Source organism: Scyliorhinus canicula, chromosome 6 (assembly GCF_902713615.1).
Source record: "Scyliorhinus canicula chromosome 6, sScyCan1.1, whole genome shotgun sequence".
NCBI classification, from domain to species: domain Eukaryota; kingdom Metazoa; phylum Chordata; class Chondrichthyes; order Carcharhiniformes; family Scyliorhinidae; genus Scyliorhinus; species Scyliorhinus canicula.
This window is the reverse complement of record NC_052151.1, coordinates 220,547,726-220,572,984: the sequence shown is the minus strand read 5'-3', so window position 1 is coordinate 220,572,984 and position 25,259 is coordinate 220,547,726. Positions and strand designations below refer to the sequence as shown.

At 43.5% G+C, this 25,259-nt stretch overlaps 1 protein-coding gene across 1 annotated transcript in view; it reads right to left on the bottom strand.

Moving 5' to 3' along the window:
* LOC119968036 (M1-specific T cell receptor beta chain-like) overlaps positions 1-20,562 on the bottom strand; it is a 40,298-nt gene extending 19,736 nt beyond the window's left edge. The window contains exons 1-4 of the mRNA XM_038801139.1: positions 20,499-20,562; positions 18,783-19,094; positions 17,977-18,250; positions 5,716-5,807 (exon numbers count right to left, since the gene is read on the bottom strand). Of these exons, the coding sequence (XP_038657067.1) occupies positions 5,716-5,807; positions 17,977-18,250; positions 18,783-19,094; positions 20,499-20,547 (727 nt within the window). The 5' untranslated portion in view covers positions 20,548-20,562. The remainder of the gene's footprint in view (positions 1-5,715; positions 5,808-17,976; positions 18,251-18,782; positions 19,095-20,498) is intronic.
* Positions 20,563-25,259: the final 4,697 nt, after the last annotated feature.

The following is a 25,259-nucleotide window of genomic DNA, read 5'->3' as shown; positions in this document are numbered from 1 at the left end:
GATTATGTTGGAGATGTGAACACAATATGCGAAAAACAGAACTCACAGACATCAAGTTTTGTCACACAGCCCCCTTATCAAATATTAGCCACTGAACAATGTTCGAATTGAGTGAAAGTTGTGTTAGGATTATGCCAAGCCGAAAATAGTGTATGTGAGCAACGTAATTGTAAATGTAAAATGTATTTTGCCAATTATTTGCCCGATTTTGTCAATTGAAATGAGACAGTGTTGCCCGATTAATTAAGTTAAAGAAGCGACTTTGTTAAGAGCCGACATTCCAAACACCTGACGAACCTAGGCCACTGACTTTAAGTTTCAAATTAAGGACTGCCGACTATGGTGTTCATACTTGTTTAATATTCCGAGGCAAATGTTCTACATAGAGACATCTCTAACATTTCATTCTTAAAGAAAAAAAATGAAATGTATTGTCGAGAGACAATGAAAACCCATGAGTTGACATCCTGACAGCAGTTAATCATTATCATCACCATCGGTTCCGACAAAGATGCCTTGCTCCTGCAGTAGCGAGGCGAAGCTCTTGCTGATCTGACTGCCCATCTACAGAAACGAGATGACCACAACAAAGACTTTCATAAGGCCAAAGGAAGTCTTGACTGCCCTGGGTATAATGGCTCCCGATCTCGGGATCGAGTCTCCTCAGCCCGCCAATCCGAGTCTTCCCATTGTGGGAAATCCCCGGAATGTCGGCGCAGCCGAAAATCCCGAGACCAGAGAATTCAGCCCCTATATCCCGATCCTGAGTAAAGTAAAGGGAATTTTAATTTTGGGAATGAAGAGATTTACATTTAAGAATTCTGGGATTATATTATTTAGAATTTAGAATGAAGAGAGATAATTTCATCGAAACGTAAACAACTCACTCAGCACTTGGTCGGGTTCAGGCTGGGTGGTTGCCCCTCCCCCCCCCCTTTTCCGTAGGCATCACGAATTAAAGGTCATGGTCTGAGTATACCCTAACTCAGACGGATGTGGATATTTGAAACTCTCCATTACAAAGAGTTTTCTTCGTTGGTCAGAATTTTCAAGATTCGTTTGGATGAATCTTTTGATATGAGGGATTATGGTTTATTGAGAAGGTGCTGCAAGACGGAATGTAATCAACCAACATCCGTGATCTGATTGAATGGCGATACGAGCTATCAAGGGCAAAACGCCTCCTCATTGTCACGTTTCTGCTCCTCATTTGGGAATCTCCAGTACGTAGAGCGACTTGGAGAGCTGGACTCATTTTAGGATAGCAAAAGTTCCAGCAAAAATTAATCCAGCAAGCTAAAAAGATGGCAATGTTCAGTGAAAGCTAAGAGGGAAACATTTATAAAATTCACCAATACGAGGGAACATGTATTTAAATAATTTATCAAAGGATCTGGAACCGAAATAGATGTGAATTGCTTCAACGCTCTGAGCGGTTGTGAGCTGGATTGTTGTGAATAGAAAGACAATTGACGCTGTTTCAATGACAGCTTCAGCATTCAAATGACTATTGGATATTTGCTGGACAGATAAAGGAGCTAATGTTACGAGTCTAGATGACTATTTTCCAAATCTGCAGAGAACTGCAAGTTGGGTCATGTTAATAATGTCGTGAGGGGGGGGGGGGGCGTGGAGCACTGTTGCTTTATAGAGGCCCAGCGATAGGTGGAGATTTACAAAGATGTCGTGGGCCGAAAGAGAAAGAGAAAGGGAATGTAAATGGAGTGATTACGGCTAAGGCGACTGCTGGTAGGGGCACATTAATATATTATAAAGTGTGAATGGCAGAAAAAACGTAAGCAGTGTTTCAAAGGACAACTAGGAATACAGCACATATGGCCGAAGTGGCGTGGGCCGGGAGAGGGGAGGCATAGTAAGACGGGGGAGTAGTAAGACTAATTTGGCATCTCTTTGAGTAGACTCATGAACACACCAAGTGCCATGTGATAGCAAGAGCAAAAGTAAGCTTGGAGTAATGAGTGGCTGGGAGTTGAGGGTGGGGGGGGGGGGGTCGTAGGAGGATGTATTTCAGATTCCATAGGCATTTTGAAAGGTTGATGGGAAAATGGGACCTATGCAAACTTAATTAGTTACTGCCCAACTGGAGCAGGACCAATAGCCTTGCAGGGATGTTTGAAAGTGCTGTTGTGGAGGCGTTCAGCTAAAATTGAAAGGGGGATGGTCACTTGAGCAGGGAGTTAGAGAAGATAAATGGGTCGAAAATAATAGACTTAAAAGTAAAATCAAGGGACGAAGATATAAAATTAAGTCGCAAAACCCAGCTGCTCTATTCTCTAGATATGGCCTTGTGTAAGGAAAAGCGACAGAGAACGAAGATTAAGACTTTTTATGTTGATGCACATAGCTTTAACAAAACAGGATGAATATGCTGACGGGACAAGTAGAGTTAAATGTGTACGACCTGATAGACATTCCTGAGACATGATTACAAGGCTAAATGAATAGGGAAAACAACAGTTAGGGGGTTCTGGCTTTCACGAAGGGCAGACGGCAAGGAAAAGCCGGAAATAATTACAGTTCTGAGGTGCGTTCTCGTCTCAGACGACGGGGAGTCGATTTGGGCAGAAGTGACAAATACAAAAGGTAGCAAGGGAATATTAGGAACATTTTCTGGGCCCTGGAAAGTAACCACATTATAGAAAAGACTTAAATAAAAAAATAGCAATGCGGGTAAAAAGAGAATTGCATTACTAATGGCCGATATTTACCTTTCATGTAAATTGGGTTAATCAAACTGTAAATAGCAGCCAATTCGTTGAGTGCATTCTGGATGTTCTTTTGAGCAATATGCAATCTCGGCAACAGGGGATCAGGAAATTATGAATCCGGTAATGTGTAATGAATGTGTTTAATAAATAATCTCAAGGATAAGGATCCACGAGGAAGTATTGATAACAATATAATAAAATTTAACTTTCAGCTTGAGTGCGAGAAAATTAGGTCTTTAATTTAAATGTTAAAAGAAAAGAGGGGAAAACAGGAAGGTACGAGAATGGAACTAGCCAACGCGATTTGGCCTTATAGATTGAAAGGTAGGATAATAGATAAGCAGTGGCAGGCGTTTAGGGAGTGAATTCATTACTCCCAGCAAAACTACATTTCAATGAGGAGGGATGACTCTACGTGGAGGAAGAACCTACCATGGTTAACCAAAGAAGCTGAGCAGGAAATAGGACGAAAGTGGAAACATATAGATGGTAAAGTTAAATGCTGAGGCAGAAGCGTGAGATAGGTGCAGAATGCAACAAAGATGGACGAAACAAAATTATCTGGAAGGAGAGAGGAAGTTATAATGTTATTGATACATATAACAGTAGACAATAAGATATTTTTAAGTACATTAGAAGAATAGAGAAGAGAAAGCATGCATAGGCCCATCGGGGAATGAAACTGGGCACGTAGTCATGGTGAGCAAGGGGATGGCATTGCAGTAGAACTGGAATTTTGCATCGATCCTTATTGTAGCGGATACTTCAATCCAATAAATAGTAAACATAAAACAAGAGAGATGAACTAAATTCAGTCAGCATCACTAAATAGTTAGTTTTAGGGAAATAAATGGGGTAAAGGCTAACAAGTCCTCTGGACCTGATGGCTTGCACCACATAGTCTCAACGAGGTAGGTATGGAGATCGCCGTTGTATTGGTAGTCATTTTCCAAATATCGTTAGATTTTGCAGCTATGGCCGATAAAAACTGCCTATGTCGCACCCTTGTTCAAATAGAGAATGAGGCAACAATTCAGACATCTGCAGGCCAGATTTTTTGAAATTCAGAGTACAGGCTTTATTTTCCCTAATAAGTGGCAATTTAGCGTGGACAATCCACCTACCCGCACATATTTAGAAGGTAATAGAGAAGGCAAATTCAATGCTGGCTTTTATTTCAAGAGAGCTGGAGTATGGAAGTAATGAACTGTTGTTCCATGAAGTGCAAGGTACTAGTGCGCCATATGAGGAATAACGTGCAGGTTTGACCTGCTTATTTACGGAAAGGCACAGTAGCACTTGCGGCAATGCAGGGGTCGTTTACTGACATCATCCCAGCTATGGAGGGAATACCAAGTTTAAAATGTTGAATCTGTCGTCCTTAGAGCGCAGAAAAATGATGGGTGATATGATTGAAACATACGATTCTTCGGGCGTTAGACAGACTAACTTTTGCGAGGATGTTTCCACTCGTGGGACAGTGTTTGACAAGCTCGGATAGTCTCAGATTAAGGGGCAGCTCATTTTGAATGGATTTATTCTCCCATGGGGTGATTGAAATTTGGAACTATTTAGGTCAGGAACCTTAAGAGGCCGCGTCCTTTGAACATTTTCAAGGCGGAGATCGATAGGGTTTAAATCAGTTGGTGAATTGACGTTTTTGGACCGGAGACAGGAAAGTAGAGGTAGTGAGTGGTGGATCAACACGATGTTATTCAATAACAGAGCATGCTTGAAAATCTGAATTATGTGGCCGTGTTTCTAATTATATGGTCTACAAATATTTGGTATCGACAAAATGGGTGTAACTACCTAATTCTGCTATTTTTGCACACCTTTATGAATTTACTAATACTCTTTTGATTTGGCTAGTGTGGAAGAATTGTGTTTTTAACAATTATGATTAATTTAAATTAAAGGCGATGTTGTGCTAGGTCACGTTTGAACACCTGTTTTCAGAAGTGACTGTGAACCCGATTGCTGGTGATGGTTTTCCGCAAGAAAACCCAAACAGAATGATCCCAATTATAGGGAGTGAGACTTTCAATTGGGACAACTTGACGAGAGACAAATAAAGAAACGTCTCATAATACGGTCCCAGTGTTCAGCGACGACGCAAATACTGAAGAAGTCTCTATTTTAGCCCTCACGACAAATCACAAGTCAGACGTGATTTTTTGGTGTTCACAACCATGGAAGGTTTTGATAGAATAAAAGGTACCTCTTCTAATTTTCAAGTGGTTCCCTGACCGAACGTACAGAGTTTGAAGATGTTTTGTCAACTGAACCATAAGGGCGGACGGCGGAACATTAATCCCGCGCAGAGACCGTGGGAAATTGGAACGCATTGCCTGAAATATTAGCTTGATCTAAATCAAGCTTAACATCACGAATTATATTGAATAAAATATCGCCGAAGCAATGGTGAAAGAACGGGGTAAGGACTTTCAGTCTATTTTCTACTCTGCGTTTATTTCTTCTTCCTTTTCTGGAAATATTTCATTGTCTAACCCTCTTGGATGCATCTACCTCTCAAAATATTTCTTTCCAAGTGGCTCATTTCTCTCTTCCTATCCGTTTGTTTTTGCGATCAAGCTCACTGCCGCCACGACATTCTCCATATTCCTCTCCCGGTTTATCTCCCTGTATTTCTTCCGTCATCACTTAATTTTGCTTCTCTGCACCCCTTTCAACGATTTCTTACTTCAGCTGCAAAACCCAATCGCCCCCTCTTTTCGCCCTGTCTCCACTTCACGTACTCTTTTTCTCTCAATGTATTTTTTTGTATACCCTTTTTAATTGTCCCTCTTCCTGTTTCGCTGGAACGCAAAACTCCAACGTCAGACACAATGGCGTAGCGATGTTGAATATTGGACAATACCTGTTTCCAATGCTCCAGCGGCCGTTGAGCTAAAGCAAAAAAAACATATTCTACCCATGGCCAATTACCAATGACATATACACGACTGAGGCTTGAAAAACTCACCTAAAACAGTCAGTCTGGTCCCTTCTCCGAAGTACTGTTCAGCATTCACAGTGTTAGAGACGCATACAGGAACTCGTAGACGCAGGCGAGCACTCCCAGAGATTGGTCACCCATCCAGGACAGCTCGCTCCTCCTGCCTTGCCTTCCGGATTGGTGCGTTTGATATTTCCAAAGAGAAACCCAATCAGGAGTCAGTGCCAAAGGCAGGATTCATTGCAACACCATCCGGACGGACGTGCTAGGGATTACTGTCAAAGGGGCGAGTTCCTGTAGCGACCACGCCAGTAAATCAGGCACAGTGGAAGTTGTTTGTCCCCACGGTGATACATCTGGTCTCAAAAACACCTTTGGGTCGACATTTCATTGCATTTTATAGTCTGGAGCTTTCTGATTTTGACAACAACATTTCACAACAGTGTCTTCCTTCTGCTGCCATCATGACAACACTATTTATTTCAGTATCTGTCGATCTATCTATCTACCTATTTGTCTATCTATCTATATATCTCTCTCACACTCTCTATCTTTCTCTCGCTCTATTCACCTATCTACCTACCTCCATCCGCCTGTCTGTCTGTCTGTCTATCTATCTATCTATCTATCTATCTATCTATCTATCTATCTATCTATCTATCTATCTATCTATCTATCTATCTATCTATCTAGCTATCTATCTATCTATCTATCTATCTATCTATCTATCTATCTATCTATCTATCTATCTATCTATCTATCTATCTATCTATCTATCTATCTATCTATCTATCTATCTATCTATCTATCGATCTATCGATCTATTTATCTGTCTATCTATCTATCTATCTATCTATCTATCTATCTATCTATCTATCTATCTATCTATCTATCTATCTATCTATCTATCTATCTATCTATCTATCTATCTATCTATCTATCTATCTATCTATCTATCTATCTATCTATCTATCTATCTATCTATCCATCCACCCATCCATCCATCCATCCATCCATCCATCTATCTATCTATCTATCTAGCCATCCGTTTGTCTGTCTTTCTGTCTATCTATCTGTCTCATCGCACCTCATCTGTTCACCTCCCCGTAACTGTTAAATTTCCACATCATCCATCTTCCCATTATTTCTATCTCTAAGTCTCCCTATTTCTCCCTCTTCCTGTATCTACTATAAACTCCCTCGTATTTCCCTGAATTCTCCATCTCAAACTGTACTTCTATCTCTAATATATCTCTCTATGCATTCATGCCTCTCTCGATTTTCTTATTTTCCTCACATTCTGTACCTGTGTTGATCTACATGTCACTGTAATTCCCTACCTCTTGCTGTCTTTATCCATCTGTTTCCCAAATCTAATCCTCGCTGTTTTCAGCATCGCAGACTGGAGTTTCCACTTTCATTTGTCTCTCTCCGTTACCCACGTCGCTGTAGTTGTCTTCATTCCCGTGTTTCTCACTCAGCTTCTTTACTCAGTACAATTGTTCTACATTCCTGGCTGAACAACACCGATACACTGGTGAAAATTAATAAAAGTGTGAATTAATAGCAAGAGCAAATGTCAGTCACAGATGGAGGCTTGCCAGTTTTCAGTGCCCGTACGGAGCCTCGCTGCATAATAAGGACTCGCGTTCGTAAGGGCAACCAGATGTATAATCGCACATGAATTCCAAATAACCATGGTTGTTAGGCATATAGATGCACAAGGCTGGTCAACCGGCGTTATGACGACCTTATGTAATAAACAAGGAGAATATAAAAGGGAGAGTGAAAGATAGACGCAATGTGAGAAGCAGCTGCTGGAATGAACGGAGCCAATAGCGCAGCCTGGAATCAAAGGGCTCTTATTTGTTGGACAACTCTCCCACCTTGTGGCAGCCTGCAGAAATTACAATGAATTCCAGAGTCGCAGGCGGACGCCATTCGCAGGAGCGTGTGTTCACCGGCCCTCCAAATGAACAATTCAGCTTGCGCTAGGTTCGCCACCGACAACCCCTGCCCCGCCCCCCCCACCCCCCTCCCCCCTCCCAACCCTACCCTGCAACCACGCTGCCTTCCCTTAACATTTCACACGTCTACCTTATGAATCATAATGTGTGCTCCATTTCATTCATTTGATCGGGACATGCCTCCACCACGGTGAAACAAACCTGTTGGACTTTAACCTGGTGTTGTAAGACTTCTTACTGTGCTCACCCCAGTCCAACGCCGGCATCTCCACATCATGGCTACCATTGACACCGCAAACTGCCGGCTCAAAGTGGAGAGGATCTCCAGGAAGATCGCGCATATAGACACTGACATTCAGTTTCTACAAAGATGCAAAAAAGCAGACAAGATCCCGAAAGGACTACAGATCAAAAACCCACTCAAGTCGACTTACAACACAGACTACGCTGAAAGACTCTGCCACCGCACCTCTGTCACACTCCTCAAACACCTCGTACACCAACTCTACAGCAGTCGACGCAACCTGGAAACCAAGAGAGAGGCCATATTCTCAACTTGCGCTCAGGACACAGCAGACCAGCTGCGGAACACCGCCAAACAGATGAGACAGCAATACTATGCCACCTACATGCACACCAAGAACAGGAAGCTTGAGAAACTTGGCATCACCACCAGCAGCAATCAAGCTTCTCCCGGTACAACAGTCGAAAACAATACAGGGAAATCCATTGTCAACTTGTCAGACTACACCCTTCAACCAGACGAAATCGAAGTCCTCAGCAGAGGGCTCAATTTCTGCACCACCACCAAAATGGACCCCATCAGTCTCGCGGCAGATACGGAGGAATTCATCAGGCGAATGAGGCTCCGGGAATTCTTCCACAGACCCCAAGAGGCCGACAGCGAACCCAGGGACACGACCAATGAACCGGAACAGCAGACCGCGAGATCTGCAGTGCAGCAACCGAAAAGGAAAGAGTCAAATTGGACCCCTCCGGAAGGCCGCTGCCCTAGACTCGACATGTATGCTCAAGCCGTCAGAAGTCGTGTCAATGCCAGATTCATCACTCGCAATCACAAGGCAGCCTCAAACGTCACCCAAGCACAACGCAACGCCATCCGCACTCTCAAGACCAACCGCAACATCGTCATCAAACCAGCAGACAAAGGAGGGGCCACCGTCATACTGAACAGAACAGACTACTGCAAAGAAGTATACCGACAACTCGACAACCAGGAACACTACAGGCAGTTACCCGCAGATCCAACCAAGGAACACATCCGCCAACTCAGCAGACTGATCAAGACCTTAGATCCAGACCTTCAGAACACCCTACGTGCTCTCATCCCACGTAATCCCCGCATTGGAGATCTCTACTGCCTCCCGAAAATACACAAGGCCAACACACCAGGCCGTCCTATCGTTTCAGGCAATGGGACCCTGTGTGAGAACCTCTCTGGCCACATCGAGGGCATCTTGAAACCCATCGTACAAGGTACACCCAGCTTCTGTCGCGACACGACGGACTTCCTACAGAAACTCAGCACCCATGGACCAGTTGAACCAGGAACATTCCTCGTCACAATGGATGTCTCGGCACTCTACACCAGCATCCCCCATGACGACGGCATTGCTGCAACAGCCTCAGTCCTCAACACCGACAACTGCCAATCTCCAGACGCAATTCTGCAACTCATCCGTTTCATTCTAGACCACAACGTCTTCACCTTCGACAACAAATTCTTCATCCAGACGCACGGAACAGCCATGGGGACCAAATTTGCACCTCAATATGCCAACATCTTCATGCACAAGTTTGAACAGGACTTCCTCACCACACAGGACTTTCAACCGATGCTATACACCAGATACATCGATGACATTTTTTTCCTTTGGACCCACGGCGAGACATCACTGAAACGACTACACGATGACATCAATAAGTTCCATCCCACCATCAAACTCACCATGGACTATTCTCCAAATTCAGTTCCATTCTTGGACACACTCGTCTCCATCAAGGACGGTCACCTCAGCACCTCGCTTTACCGCAAGCCCACAGATAATCTCACGATGCTCCACTTCTCCAGCTTTCACCCGAAACACATTAAAGAAGCCATCCCCTATGGACAAGCCCTCCGTATACACAGGATCTGCTCAGACAAGGAGGAGCGCAACAGACACCTACAGATGCTGAAAGATGCCCTCGTACGAACGGGATATGGCGCTCGACTCATTAATCGACAGTTCCACCGCGCCACAGCAAAAAACCGCACCGACCTCCTCAGAAGACAAACACGGGACACCACTGACAGAGTACCCTTCGTCGTCCAGTACTTTCCTGGGGCGGAGAAACTACGACATCTTCTTCGCAGCCTCCAACACATCATCAGCGAGGATGGACATCTTGCCAAGGTCATCCCCACACCCCCACTACTGGCCTTCAAACAACCGCGCAACCTCAAACAAACCATTGTTTGCAGCAAATTACCCAGCCTTCAGAACAGCAACCACAACACCACAAAACCCTGCCAGGGTAATCTCTGCAAGACATGCCAGATCATCGACATGGACACCACCATTACACGTGGAAACACCACCCACCAGGTACGCGGCGCATACTCGTGCGACTCGACCAATGTAGTCTACCTCATACGCTGCAGGAAAGGATGTCCCGAAGCGTGGTACATTGGCGAGACCATGCAGACACTGCGACAACGAATAAACGGGCATCGTGCGACTATCAACAGGCAGGACTGTTCCCTTCCAGTTGGGGAACACTTCAGCAGTCAAGGACATTCAGCCTTTGATCTCCGGGTCAGCATTCTACAAGGAGGCCTTCAGGAGACGCGACAACGCAAAATTGCTGAGCAAAAACTTATAGCTAAGTTCCGCACGCATGAATGCGGACTCAACCGGGATCTGGGATTCATGTCGCATTACATTCGGCCCCCACCAATAAGCCTGGACTTGCAGAGGCCTACCGACTGAACTGGCTTGGGACAATTCACACCTCTTTAACCTGGAGTTACCTCTCTCTCTGCATCTTTGATGATTTGATTGCCTGCAGGTGCTCGCATTCCGGGGCATCTCTGACTGTGTCTATATAAACATTTCTGGAACAAGCCTTTCCATTTACCTGAAGAAGGAGCCGTGCTCCGAAAGCTCGTGTTTGAAACAAACCTGTTGGACTTTAACCTGGTGTTGTAAGACTTCTTACCATTTTGCAGAACACCTTCGGTCAGCACAAAAGCATGACCACGGAATTCCTATTGTTTGCCATATAAACTTAAGACCTGCAGTTGATCCCCACCTGCTCGTCCTTGGCGTTCTGTAATTCTCAGGTAAAACCAGACGCTAAGTGAAACAGCAGCTCCGCATCTTCAGGAAACAACATCGACAACAACAAGTTAGACTTTGACTTTTCTCCTACATCTTTATCCCCCTCCCTTTCATAGTTCATGCATTATTGTCTAAGCTTTGCTAATCTTTCTTTCAGTCGCTCACAGTTCCCACGAATCTGTTCTAGCTGTTCCATCCTTCCCGGACAGTAGGCTTTCCACCACTATTTTTCTCTCTTTTATTTCTGAAGATTCCGGTGGACTCGAACGTTCACACCGTTTTCTCTCATTGCATATGTTGCTAAACCTGATGATTGTTCGAGCATTCTTTGTTTTTTTCCACCTCACATATATGTTCATCGAGAGACTCCCGAATATGTCGACCACTCAAAATAATCTGGCAGACAAGTCTCTTCGATGGTCACCATTGGATAGGAGATACACCATTGAATTCAGACGCACATGATCATCCTCATTAAAAGCTACATATGAAAATAAATACCTCTCCAAGTCAATGGAAGTCCTATTTTATATAACAGCTTTTATAACCAGCTTCTTTGTAACCCAGTGAGACATGGTTTGTGCATTTGGATCTGCACTAACGTGATTCCAAGCAATTTGATTCCAATGCATTCCCAGATTCGGCAGGAGGAAGATTGATCAATCGCGAATGTCCTTTTGAATTCAGATCGCAAGCATTCCGGCAAGACCCCCAAAAAATGTCGGGACAGTTGAGAAACATCTTCCATGGCAGCTCATATTTTCGTAACTACCTAAAGTTCTGCATTCCAGACAAAGAAAACACGAGACCGGCCGACTGAATCGCCTCTTGGAGGGTTGCATTTTCCCATCAATCTGCATCACGTCTTGAGCCCTAAAGTAGAATTATGTTGCAAAGCGCGATGGGAGAGAGTAGGAAATTAGAAGATAATATTTCACGTGGACCTTATAAGGTTGTGGGATGTCTATCCTCACGTGCCCACATATCGGTAGATCACAGATGACCTGTTCAGTTACTTCAATACCAAGAACGAAACAAGTAACTTTGTGTGGGCAGCAATCTGGAAATGATGTACAGGGCTGGTTTAACACAGTGCGCTAAGAAGCTGGCTTGTAATGCAGAACAATGCACTTCAATTCCCGTACCTGCTTCCCAGAACCGGCACTGGAATGTGGCGACAAGGGCAGTAACTTCATGTGGCAATAAGTGATCATTATTATCAACAGGGTGAGACAATACCCTCGCTCTTTCTAGGGGCAGCATGGTAGCATAATGGTTAGCACAATTGCTTCACAGCGCCAAGGTCCCAGATGCGATTCCCGGCTTCGGTCACTGTCTGTGCGGCGTCTGCACGTTCTCCCCGTGTGTGCGTGGTGTTTCTTCCGGGTGCTCTGATTTCCTCCCACAGTCCAAAGACGTGCAGGTTAGGTGGATTGGCCATGCTAAATTGCCCTTCGTGTCCAAAATTGCCCTTAGTGTTGGGTGGAGTTACTGGGATATGGTGGAGGTATGCGCTTTGTTATGGTGCTCTTTCCAAGAGCCAGTACAGCCTCTATGGGCCGAATGGCCACCTTCTGCACTGTAAATTCTGTGAATGAAAAGAAGTACCGGGAGGATGCTTCTTGAGAAGAATTGGATAACTTTCGCAATGAGCAGACTGAAAACCCATGGGCATAAAGCATGAAACATTTTGATTCACTGTTCCCATGTTTTCATACAGTGCTACTTTCTGTTCTAACGAGTTCCCCTTCTAATGAATATTAATGAATATTTACACACGGTTTGTGGACTGAGTCATGGTCTGTCTGAGGGACAATAAAACATCTGCACTGCACTAGCAGTTATGTCATATTATACTGACAGTGTTAAACCAAGCTTGCTCTCAGATGGAGGTAAATAATGCATTCATTGCATTCCTGGATGGGCTCCCATAACGAATTGTCCTTGACAAGATGGTGCTAAAACGTCTGATTGATTGTACCCGAAGAACTCGACTGCCAAATTCAGTGGTAGCTTAATAGCAAATCGCATTGAAGTAAACATGCCAGAATTCCTCTTTTTTACCCGGTCCGCCAACCCCACTCTCCCGACCCCCAACCCCGCTAACAAATATAGTTTCTTTTTGGACAATTGGACAGATTCATGGCAATGCGAACTGATATTCAACTTTGGTTGCTAATTTAATTCATTGAACAGCTATATTGTTGCAGCTGGTAGGATTATGATCTCAAGTCTCTGCATCGCAATTTCAGACTTTGCTAGCTAGGCTCCTACGGTAACTGATAAGCGGTCTCATTTCCGTTCTGAAGAATACTTGAAAAATTAAAAGTTTCACTATTTTCAGTTTGCTGTTAAAACACATCAAAATGGAATTTGGATAAGCGGTAAACGGTTTGCAACTTTTCTGAAACCGCTCTCAAGAGACAGGTGTCCCAACTTGATGGTATCTAGAAAGCCATGTGGACTATTCAAAGTGCGAATATTTGCAAAGCCATTTAATTCCTGTGCCATTAATTATATTCTTTACGCTTGTGTTTTTCGCTGCCTTCCACTGAGAACATTCGAGGACGATTGGGAAGAATGAGGGAACGGAAAAGCTGGTCTTGTTATTCTTAAAGATCGGAAGGCGAGTAAAATAGAGGATGTTCATCCTTTAAAGTAAAGTGAGAATAGTTGCTGCGAAAATACTTGGAGTTCAGTAAATCGGTAAGCAGAGGAAGCCGGCATTATGTAATTGGATAAAAGGAACAAATATTGCAACAACGACCATACAACGAGTAACTGATGTAACCGAGTGTGTTATGTGTCGATTTACAAATTCTCGTCTCCATTTTTTCATCGCAGATGCCGACACATGTATTACACCGGGTCATTTGCTCAGAATCGACGAATCTTTTAAACCCTGCAGTGCAGAAGGAGACTATTCGGCCAGTCGAGTCTTCAACGACTGTTTGAAAGAGTATCTTATCTACGCCCAATCCACTGCCTATCCACAACTAATCTTTAGGCACAAAGGGGAAGTTTAGCATGAGAAGAAACCGAGCGAAAGGCAAATTAACGTGGATGCTGGAATATGAAACAAAAACAGAAAATACTGGACAAAATCAGCAGGTATGAAAGCATCTGTGGAGAGAAAAGGGAGCTAACGTTTCGAGCCTGGATGATTCTCTATGAAGGCAGGAAATCCATGTAGACAACGTGCAAATCAACGTAGACAGTCACGCGTGGTACAAAACGAATCTGGGTCCCCAGCGCCTAAAGAGCAACGATACCACTTTGCTAGATGTTGAATGAAGGAAGGATTCTTTTGCATGATTGATGTGAAAAAATTGTTCCATCATTTTTGAAAATAGATTGCACTGATTAAAAAAACTTATATAGATAGATAGATAGATAAATAGATAGATAGATAGATAGATAGATAGATAAATAGATAGATAGATAGATAGATAGATAGATAGATAGATAGATAGATAGATAGATAGATAGATAGATAGATAGATAGATAGATAGATAGATAGATAGATAGATAGATAGATAGATAGATAGATAGATAGATAGATAGATAGATAGATAGATAGATAGATAGATAGATAGATAGATAGATAGATAGATAGATAGATAGATAGATAGATAGATAGATAGATAGATAGATAGATAGATAGATAGATAGATAGATAGATAGATAGATAGATAGATAGATAGATAGATAGATAGATAGATAGATAGATAGATAGATAGATAGATAGATAGATAGATAGATAGATAGATAGATAGATAGATAGATAGATAGATAGATAGATAGATAGTCGGATAGATACATTCGTAGATTTAAAGACTGATGATTAAACCCTTCCGATACTATAGTTAAGAACCCACCTGATGTTAAATGCTAAGGTGCTCAAAATACCAAAATGGAAGTGTGGAAACATAAGAAACATAAGAACAAGGAGCAGGAGTAGGCCATCTGCCATCTCGAGCCTGAGCCACCATTCAATGAGATCATGGATGATCTTTTGTGGACTCAGCTCCAGTTTCCGGCCTGAACACCACAACCGTTAATCCCTTTATTCTTCAAAACAACTATCTACCTTTATCTTAAAACCATTTAATGAGGAGCCTCTACTGCTTCACTGGGCAAGGCATTCCATAGATTCCCAACCTTTTGGGAGAAGACGTTCCTCCTAAACTCAGTCCTAAATCTACTACCCCTTATTTTGAGGCTATGCCTCCTAGTTCTGCTTTCACCCGCCAGTAGAAACAACCTGCCTGCATCTATCCTATCTATTCCCTTCATAATTGTATATATTTCTATAAGATCACCCCCTCATCCTTCTAAATTCGAACGAGTACAGTCCCAGTCTACTCAACCTCGCCTCGTAATCCAACCCCTTCAGCTCGGGGACTAACCTAGTGAATCTCCTCTGCACACCCTCCAGTGCCAGTACGTCCTTTCTTAAGTAACGAGACCAAAACTGAACACAATACTCCAAGTGTGGCCTCACTAATACCTTATAGAATTGCAGCATAACCTCCCTAGTATTAAACTCCATCCTTCTAGCAATAAAGGACTAAATTCCATTCGCCTTCTTAATCACCTTTTGCACTTGTAAACCAACCTTCTGTGACTCATGCACTAGCACACCCAAGTCTCTCTCTGCACAGCGGCATGCTTTAATATTTTATCATTTAAATAATATTCCCGTTTGTTGTTATCCCTACCAAAATGGATAAACTCACATTTGTCAACATTGTATTCCATCTGTCAGACCTTATCCAAATCCCTCTGCAGACTTCCAGTATCCTCCTGCACTTTTGGCTTTACCACTCATCTTAGTGTCATCTGCAAACTTGGACACATTGCCCTTGGTCCCCAACTCCATATCATCTATGTAAATTGTGAACAATTGTGGGGGCAACACTGATCCCTGAGGGACACCACTAGCTACTAATTGCCAACCAGAGAAACACCCATTAATCCCCACTCTTTTCTTTGTATTAATTAACCAATCCTCTATCCATGTCACTACTTTACCCTTAATGCCATGCATCTTTATCTCATGCAGCAGCCTTTTGTGTGGCATCTTGTTAAAAGCTTTTTGGAAATTCAGATATACCACATCCATTTGCTCCCCGTTACTGGTAATGTCCTCAAAAAATTACACTAAATTAGTTTGGCACGACCTGCCCTTAATGAACTCATGCTGCGTCTGCCCAATGGGACAATTTCTACCCAGATGCCTCGCTATTTCTTCCTTGATGATAGATTCCAGCATCTTCCCTACTACCGAAGTTAAGCTCACTGGCCTATAATTACCCGCTTTCTGCCGGCCTCCTTTTTTAAACAGTGGTGTCATGTTTGCTAATTTCCAATCCACCGGGACCAGCCCAGGGTCTCGTGAATTTCGGTAAATTATCAGTAGTTCATTTGCAATTTCCCTAGCCATCTCTTTTAGCACTCTGGGACGCATTCCATCAGTGCCACGAGACTTGTCTACCTTTAGCCCCATTAGCTTGCCCATCACTACCTCCTTAGTGATAACAATCCTCTCAAGCTCCTCACCTGTCATAGCCTCATTTCTATCAGTCACTGGCATGTTATTTGTGTCTTCCACTGTGAAGACCGACCCAAAACACCTGTTCAGTTCCTCAGCCATTTCCTCATCTCCCATCTGATTAAAACTCACTTCTCATCCTCCAAAGGACTAATATTTACCTTAGCCACTCTTTGTTGATTCATATATTTGTAGAAACTATTACTATCTGTTTTGATATTCTGAGCAAGTTTGCTCTCAAAATCTATCTTACTCTTCTTTATAGCTTTTTTAGTAGCTTTATGTTGCCCCTAAAAGATTTCCCAGTCCTCTAGTCTCCCACCAATCTTTGCCACTTTTTATGCTTCGGTTGTCGGTGGAATGTCTGTTGATATGTGTATTTGTTTTTGTAATTTTGTATAAGGTGTGGAATGAAGTGAAGACCAGTGAAAAATGTTCCACTCTTTTTATAATAATAATCTATGCTAATATGGATCGTAAACCAAGGAATAATACAAGAAAATCATACACGCCACAACATGAATGGTTAGTCACGATAAATCTGTCCCTGTGGACAAATCTGTGGAGTTCGCACGTTCTCGCCGAGTCTGTGTGGGTTTCACCTCCACAACCCTAAGGATGTACAGCGTAGGTGGATTCGTCACGCTATATTACCCCTTAATTGGAAAAAAATATTGGGAGCTCTAAATGTATTTATTAAAAAGCCATGATAAATCTAAATTGTAACAGGTCCAAATCCCTCTACTTTCCTAACCTCAGGGCTAAACGTTCCCAAAACACAACCCATAGATTCTAAACAGCAATAGTTTCCATCTTGACCATATTGCTGTATTTAAATTGTGATGACATTCTGACCTACTAAATAATTCACTGGTCGATTGGAGAGTTTTGCTTATTTCCGGTGATAACCTATCGTATTCAGTTAACATCCATCCATCCATCCGTCCATCCGTCCGACCGTCCATCAGTTTGTCCGTTCGCTAATCCATTCATCCATCTTCCCATTCCTTCTATGTCATCCCACAGGCCTCATCCCACTGTACGTCCATCTAAGAACAAATAAAAGTTCTGCACCGCTTCAGGCCCGTCGGCCCAGCAACCCTGCGCCGATCATGATCCCTGTCTAAACAAAAAATTGGAGAATCATTCGCTACACGGTTATTGGGAATGTGCAAACAGGAACACAAACAAATTAGCCATAATCTTATTGCCTGCTGGACTTGTCTCGCAGGGCGGAATGGCGAACATCTGCACCTATTCCATCTGCTCTAAATATCGATCACCGAGAAACAGTCGATAGGTTTTGTGATTTGATATTGCGGTTTATTACCCTGCTCCTGTCAATCATGCGAAGTGGTAGGTTTATGCTGCGAGTCACCATGCAGTTCTGATGCTGTGGTATGATCGCTAGCGCAGTAATACATTGCAGAGTCATTGCGTTGCAGTTGGGACAATGTAAGGTGGTAGGAGTCGTCCTTCCCCCTGGATGCTGACACACGCCCTTCGAACCCCTCGGTGATGTCTGGAACACCTGTCCGATAGGCATGGATGAGGAGCTCGAAGAGCCTGTTATTATTCTGTCGATACCAATATGTTCTCGGATGATCTCTTGGGACAAAACATCCTATTGTCACCATTCCCGCAACGTTGCCGGATAGAAACCTGTTCCTTTGCATAACTGTTACAGTTAGCGTACCTGCTAAAAAAAAAGGACAATGTAGTTAACTGACAATCTCTCCTTGTATTTCACAGAGGGTTACGGAAGCAAAATAATGAAGTACGTGACTTACTGAGGTCGTGAACAGGTGAGGCAAGGAGCGAAAGAGCGGGGAGCTGGGAGCATTGGAGAATTCTTGCATGAGGGAGGAAGATGGGAACGGTGGGGAAAAGGGTAAAGGATTAAGTGGACGAGACTGGAGAAAGAATGATATAGCGAGCGCGGGGAGCGGGGTAGTTGGAGGGAGATTGCAAAGAGAGTGACCGCCTCGTCTCGGATGGAAAACGATTCCACGGCGAGAAAGAGGGGAGAGACATCGACGCATCTGTTGATGTGCCAAATAATCAAACCATATGTTTATCTTTCTTTACGTCCCGCGTTCTCTACTTAAACTTCTGCCTACCTATCTCTCTAAAGTCCCCATCTGACAATCTGTCTATCTACCTTTGGACAAATAGGACCCGTTAGTGTTTGACCAGGAGCGGGTTTTTGTAGCACGGTTCAGCCCAACTGTATCTCTGTGCAACACTGGAGGCGCAGAAATACCGAGCTGTATCGTTGAGCTGCACAGTCCCGATCTTCAGATCGAAGGCGCCGTCTGCCCTTTTCTTGGCTGTAAACCGCTTCGTGATCCCGTCTGACATGATAGGGTCACCTCCTTCTACTGCATACAAGAGATCCTGGAGTCCCATATCTGACGGCTGTCGGTACCAGTACATGTAACTATCAGAACCAAGTTGGGTACACGGGATAGACACAGACTCTCCCTCTTTCACGGATACATGCTTCAGGGTCTGTACGATCTTCTGAGACTCAATAAACCCTCGAAACAGAACGAGAACAAGCAGTTAGAAACAGAACGAGAACAAACAGTTCCACCTTTTCGCGCGCTCTTGAACTCAATGTGAGAATCCATTGCTTTCGGAGATAGGCAATTATAAGTGTTTATTTGATAGACTCAGAGACATAATTTGCCTCAGCACGTCATGTAGGGCAGCACGGTAGCATAATGGTTAGTACTATGACTTCACAGCGCCAGCGTCCCAGGTTCGATTCCCGGCTTGGGTCACTGACTGTGAGGAGTCTGCACGTTCTCCCCGTGTCTGCGTGGGTTTCCTCCGGGTGCTCCGCTTTCCTCCCACGAAACCCAAAAGACGTGCTGTAGTTTGGACAGAATGAATTCTCCCTCAGTGTACCCGATTAGGCGCTGGAATTGGGTAACTAGAGGCTTTTCGCAAAAACTTAATTGCAGTGTTAATGTAAGCCTACTTGTGAAATTAAAGATTACTATTATTTTGTGCTCTATGTCAGGAGGGTCACGCCATTATTGGGCACGAGAGGAATTCCAAAATACTCAGCATGGGAATAAATGCAAAAGTAAAATTGATAAATAAGGAGAATTGAATTGAATGCAAGCAGTACACAGAGCAGCCATTCCCTGATTGAACATGTTCGAGTGGCTGAAAGGCCTCAGTTCCCATATTTGCTCAAAATCAAATTCGCCTGCTCTCGCGCGGGTTATTCTGGTTCCAGTAAAATTATTCTAGCCAAAACTATACATTCAATCCAGATAGCTAAGGTTAGATTAAGCCAGATGTTTTTCGTGTCGATGGCCTTGAAACAACGGTTTTCCGTTGCACTCGTGGGCTCAAATCTGCGAGGACGACCGTGCGGCGCACAGCCATTCAAATCAAACGGTTGTTTTTCTTGGCCAAACGACACATGGACAGATTTGGCTAACAAATCCGTGTCCTCCTATCTTTCCTTATCCTTATCCTTATCTACTCTTATTGGTAATTACCTCGTATTGGTATTCACATTGACAAGAGGCAGGCAGACAGCATACAACCGCCATCCTTCCGTGCGCCGCTAAGAAATGCGCGGTACGGAATCGGAGAGCCGCCTGTTCCTCCGAAACGCGCCGATAGGTCGCAGCAACAAGCTGCCTTCTTGCTCCTTGTGAATGGGAATAATTCCGTCCCCCCTCCCCACCCTTCCCGTCACCACCGTAACATCGGATGGTGCAGGGAGTCCCGCATTCGTGAGTGCGCTGCCCGAGGGAAAAATGAATAGCAACGAACTGTGTCCAATCCTTCCGCCCCTTTATTTACGCTCCTTCTTTTATTTCATCCTTTTTGTCTCTATTTGTGGAACACGCTGTATGCCGCATCGATGATGTATTCGTGCTTCGAATCGGAACGTATCCCCGGCCTCCAACATTACTTACCGGGCGCTAGGAACAAGAACAATGTGCTGATCACGAACCAGTACGGCATTCTCCAGCACTGCGTGTCCGAGAACATTGAGTTTTCTATCGAAAGGCGGTGGGAGACAGAGGATAGCAAGTTTGAGGTAAAGTCGTGGGTAACTGGGGAGGGCTGTGGGGAGGAACAACCGTTGCTATTGACATAACAAAGACAAAATGAATATGCAAAGCCGAGCTCCAGCCTTTGCGGCCGGAAGCTCCGCCTTCTTTTTTGTTCACAGTCACGCCACGCCCTTTCTGATTGACAGCGCTTCTATTCCACAGTGATTGAAATTCCGCATCTCGTGCTCTGTCTAAAGTACAACAGACACTTCAGTCGCTGACTCTCAAGTCGAATTTCATTCTCGAAATGATCGACCTAACATTCCTCTAATTCTGTTAGCGAAAATCATCCCTGTCCTCTTGACAGCACTAGCCTCCCCACCGAAACTTAATTGTTCAGATTCAGTCTCCCGCCGAGAGCGGCGGAAATACAACGCATGAAGCGGGAAGAATCACCGAAATCTGCAGGCGATAAGAGGACCGAGAAGCAGTAAACAAGATCACTCTATCCAAATGACTACACTCCTTGCGTTCAGGGGGGACCTTCCGCCTTCTGAAATGAATTAGACAGTGTCATTGTCGTAAAACAGATAAGCGATTGGCTGGTGTATATTTAACTTAGCTTTACTCGGCATTATCACTCGCCTGACAATCCAGAAATCCAGGGATTGCTCCGAAGAACGGCGATTCGAATGTACCACGATTGAGCACCCCCTCCACTCCCCCCCCCCTCCCCATCCCCACCCCATAAGGTGTCATGGGACTGTTTGATTCCGACCTCTGGTGACTGCCTGTGTGGAGTTTGCGCATTCTCACCCTGCCTGCTTGGTTTCCCCTGGGTGCTACGGTTTCGTTCCACAGTCCGAGAATGTGCGGATTAGGTGGATTGGCCATGCTAATTTGCCACATATTGCTTAAAGGTTAGGTGCGCTGCTCTTTCACAGAGTCGGACCTTATTCGATGGTCGGAAGGTCCTCCGTCTGCCCTGTAGAGCATCTATTGTATTTCTGAACGTATTTCCCTGAGGTCAGCGTCGGGAGGGAATTCAACTGATTAAATTAGAAAGGCGTTTCTCTGATCGTCGAAGTGACACCAGAATGTTGTCTCAATGGTGGATTGTTTGTATTACATTCGATGGACCGGAATTTGGTTTATTCCTGACCCTCAACAATATACGAACTTGGCAGTTGGTTGGGGAACAGGTATCTGAGAGGGATTTTAAGATGCACAGAACACAATGATTGCCAGAGAGCACCATAGTACAAAATAATGAGTGAAGGCGCAGTAAGCGAGAATGAAATGACGTCTGCATCACGTATGCAGATGCACGGAGAACATAAAATAAGGTCGGGTGTTTGTTGGCACAGATTGCAATATGCAAATACAGAATTGAGGCAATAACAGAAATCTGGTTCAAGGAAGGCAAGAACGGGTGGTAAATATTCCTATGCACAAGCTGTTTTTAAACGGTGGAGATAGGAAGGACAGTACTGACATTGGTAAAGGAAAGCATTGAATTGCTGAAGAAGGATAACTGAAGTAGTGAGTCACTTTGGGTAAAAGAAGAGAAAGTATGCACTCACATTGTTCAGTGTAGTCCAGATAGCACCAACTAGAAAGGAGCATGCAAGATCAAATATGCAGGGAGCTTACAAAGAGATGAAACCATCGCAGAGTAGTTATAATGGAAATCCTTTCCCAAATATTGATTGGGATAGTGGGTGTAAAAGGGGATGAAATGTGTAACAGTTTCCAGATTGCGCTCTGGACAATGGTCAGATACATTCTATCAAGACAGTGTGTACCTGGTGCTTGGAACTTAGGTGGACCAAGCAGATCAATGTTAGTGGCGGAACATTTTGGAAGAAAAGGTAATGTTTGCATCGTGATTAAAAACGACAACAGGCAATCTCGAGTAAGGATACTTCAATCGGGGGCAATCATCTTCAATGGTGCACCAAAAGAACTGGGCTCGATGGAACTGAATGTAGCAATGGCGGGAGACATGCATCCACTGAACAATGTGTTTTGTTGAAAAATATACTTTTCGGTGATAACATTCTGCTATATACTCAGATTCCTCTTCTGTGTATGTTTTCTGTCACACCCGTTTCATTTCTATATCTTTCTGTTGGAACACCACCAATTTTCCTGAAGTAAAAATATCCGCCTCACCCCCCACCTATTCTTGTTATTTTCCAATCAACTGATCAAAAAACGTTTCTGATAATTGACCTTCAACTTTATCTTCACTCCTTGATTCATCCTCTTTCCTTGACCTATGACATTGCGACCATGTGGCTACACAATCCAGAAAAATCCCAGGATATTCTTCCTTCAAAATTTCAGTTGTCTGATTTTCCACTGGATTATCAACCAGAGTAGGCATCACACCCACCTGCTATCCAGCTATATAATTACCCAAGATAAACTGTATTCCTGGACAAGATAGTTTCTCTGTTACTCCGCCTACCACCACCACTCTTCACTGGACTTTCCAACCTTACTTTACATAATGGTAACCTTACCTTACATAATGGCAACCTTACACAATACTCCTCTTCCGAACCTGAATTCCACATATTAACACCTTTTCTTGCAATATTCCTCCCAAACTCTTCATCTCATATCATTAAATATTGACTTGCTCCCGTATTTCTTAAAATTGTGACTCTTTTTACCTACTCTTCCTAGTACACATGAATAAACATTCCCCTCACAAGTAAATCATTCAAAGAGATCTGGAACATTCTTATCAATCAACTCTTGATCAGGCTGTACAATCGTTTGCTCCACCTTCGTATCACTTGGGATCGAACTCCGGGTCCTCGGCACCATGCGGTAGCAGTGCTAACCACTACGCCACCGAGCCAGCCAGCAAAGTCGCTGTCCTCCGTGGAATACCAAGAAGGGTTTGCGGGACCGACGGTCATATCGGATGACGATTGTGTGCTCGCCACATTGCACATTTACAGACTATAATCCACTTGCGTTTATGGAAAGGTTAAAAAGCTGGAAGGCAGGAATATTGCAGTGGACTTGATCACGAAAGCAGTTCAATGTTAATAATTGTACATATTCCCAGAAAAGATCATATTGTCACGGATGCTTTGCCGAATGTTAAAGGTTGAATCATTACTAATGCAGAGACTAAGAAGGGGATTTGCATAATGGGGCTTAGTTATATGGGTATGCATTTGTGTTTTCTTTATTGCATACCTCACAATGGAACATTGATATCCAAAAGTTTCATCCTTTTCGGAGGAGAGGCATGTAAGCAGCCTTCTCTTTAAACATTGTTTGTTCTTGGTGTCTTCTTTCTTTAACTTTTTTTTGCTCTTACAATTTTGATTACTGGACGATTAATGGACCTGTGCCTTTAATTCAAGCAAGAGAAACCATTGATGACTCAGTTCCACTTACGTGGCTGGCGATGAACTCTGACGCAATACTGAGTTTTGCTGATGACAAGTGGTCATCGGTTCTGCTTTCGTTTAATTGTTTCTCAGTGTGACAAGACTGATTTTGGCTTCACTTTGGATTCTAAAGCCTGGATGGAGGAGCTCTAACTCTCTCCCTCATAACGATCTGATGAATAATTCCTCCCCAGAAAGGCTGGATGTCATTTAATTAAAACTTCAAAGATTGAGATTATAACAGGAACTGGAAGCTTGATCTGATGCTATGCAAAGAGTTTTATGAGAGCAACAGACTCAAAGGTTGGCTTTTTGGGTTCATCGCCAAGATAAGAAAAGATTAAAATGTCTTTCCAGAAGACATCCTGCTGACTATGAGTAATGAATGGATGTTCCTGCAATAAGACCATCATAATTGTACACTGGTGGCATCGATAAAATAGCGTGCCGAGAGGAGGGCCTGCTGCAAAGAAGTCATTTTCCAAATTCAGGGCTCTTATCCTATTCACCTTAATCCTTATTATTTTACCCCGTGTGTGGGTAGAGGGTGGAACGGTTAAAATGGGGTAGTAGGTAAGCTTGCTTGTTATCCAGCTCAAATTACTACATATTTCAACTTTATTTTTATAATAAATAAACAGTAATTATGTTTCAAATTACAAACATGGTGACTGTAAATTATCGGGCAGTCAAGTGCAAAGGACTTTGGGAAAGTGTTATACAGTTGATTCGTTAATCCACTTGTATGGGACTCCAGGGCATGTGCGTTTGAAATTGTTTGCGAATATTCCCAGGGTGTCGTAACCAATAACGATGTGTGTCGTGCAGCTGATGTGTTTTAAATGGCGTCCACTAAGGCCTTTGACAACGATCCATTCCGAAGGCTCGCCCAAAACGTTACACCTCATGGGATCCAAGGCAAATTGGAAAATCGGATCTAAAATTGGCGTGTTAATAGGAGACGAAGGGTGTTGGGTTGCATTTGTGACTTGAAGCCTGTGGCCAGCGGGGCAACTATGGGGTCGGTGTTGGAAACTTTGCTGTTTGTTGTATTCATTAACGACTTGGGAGTAGATTTAGACTGTGTAATTAGTACATTTGCAGGTGATAAGTGAATTGGTGGTGTGATTGATAGTGAGGAGGATAGTCCTCGGCTACAGACTGATATTAATCAGGGGAAGTTAGGCAGAGTATCGGCAGATGGAATTGAATCCTGATAAGTGTGAGTTGATGCACATTGGGAGTTTTAAGAAGGGTAGAATAT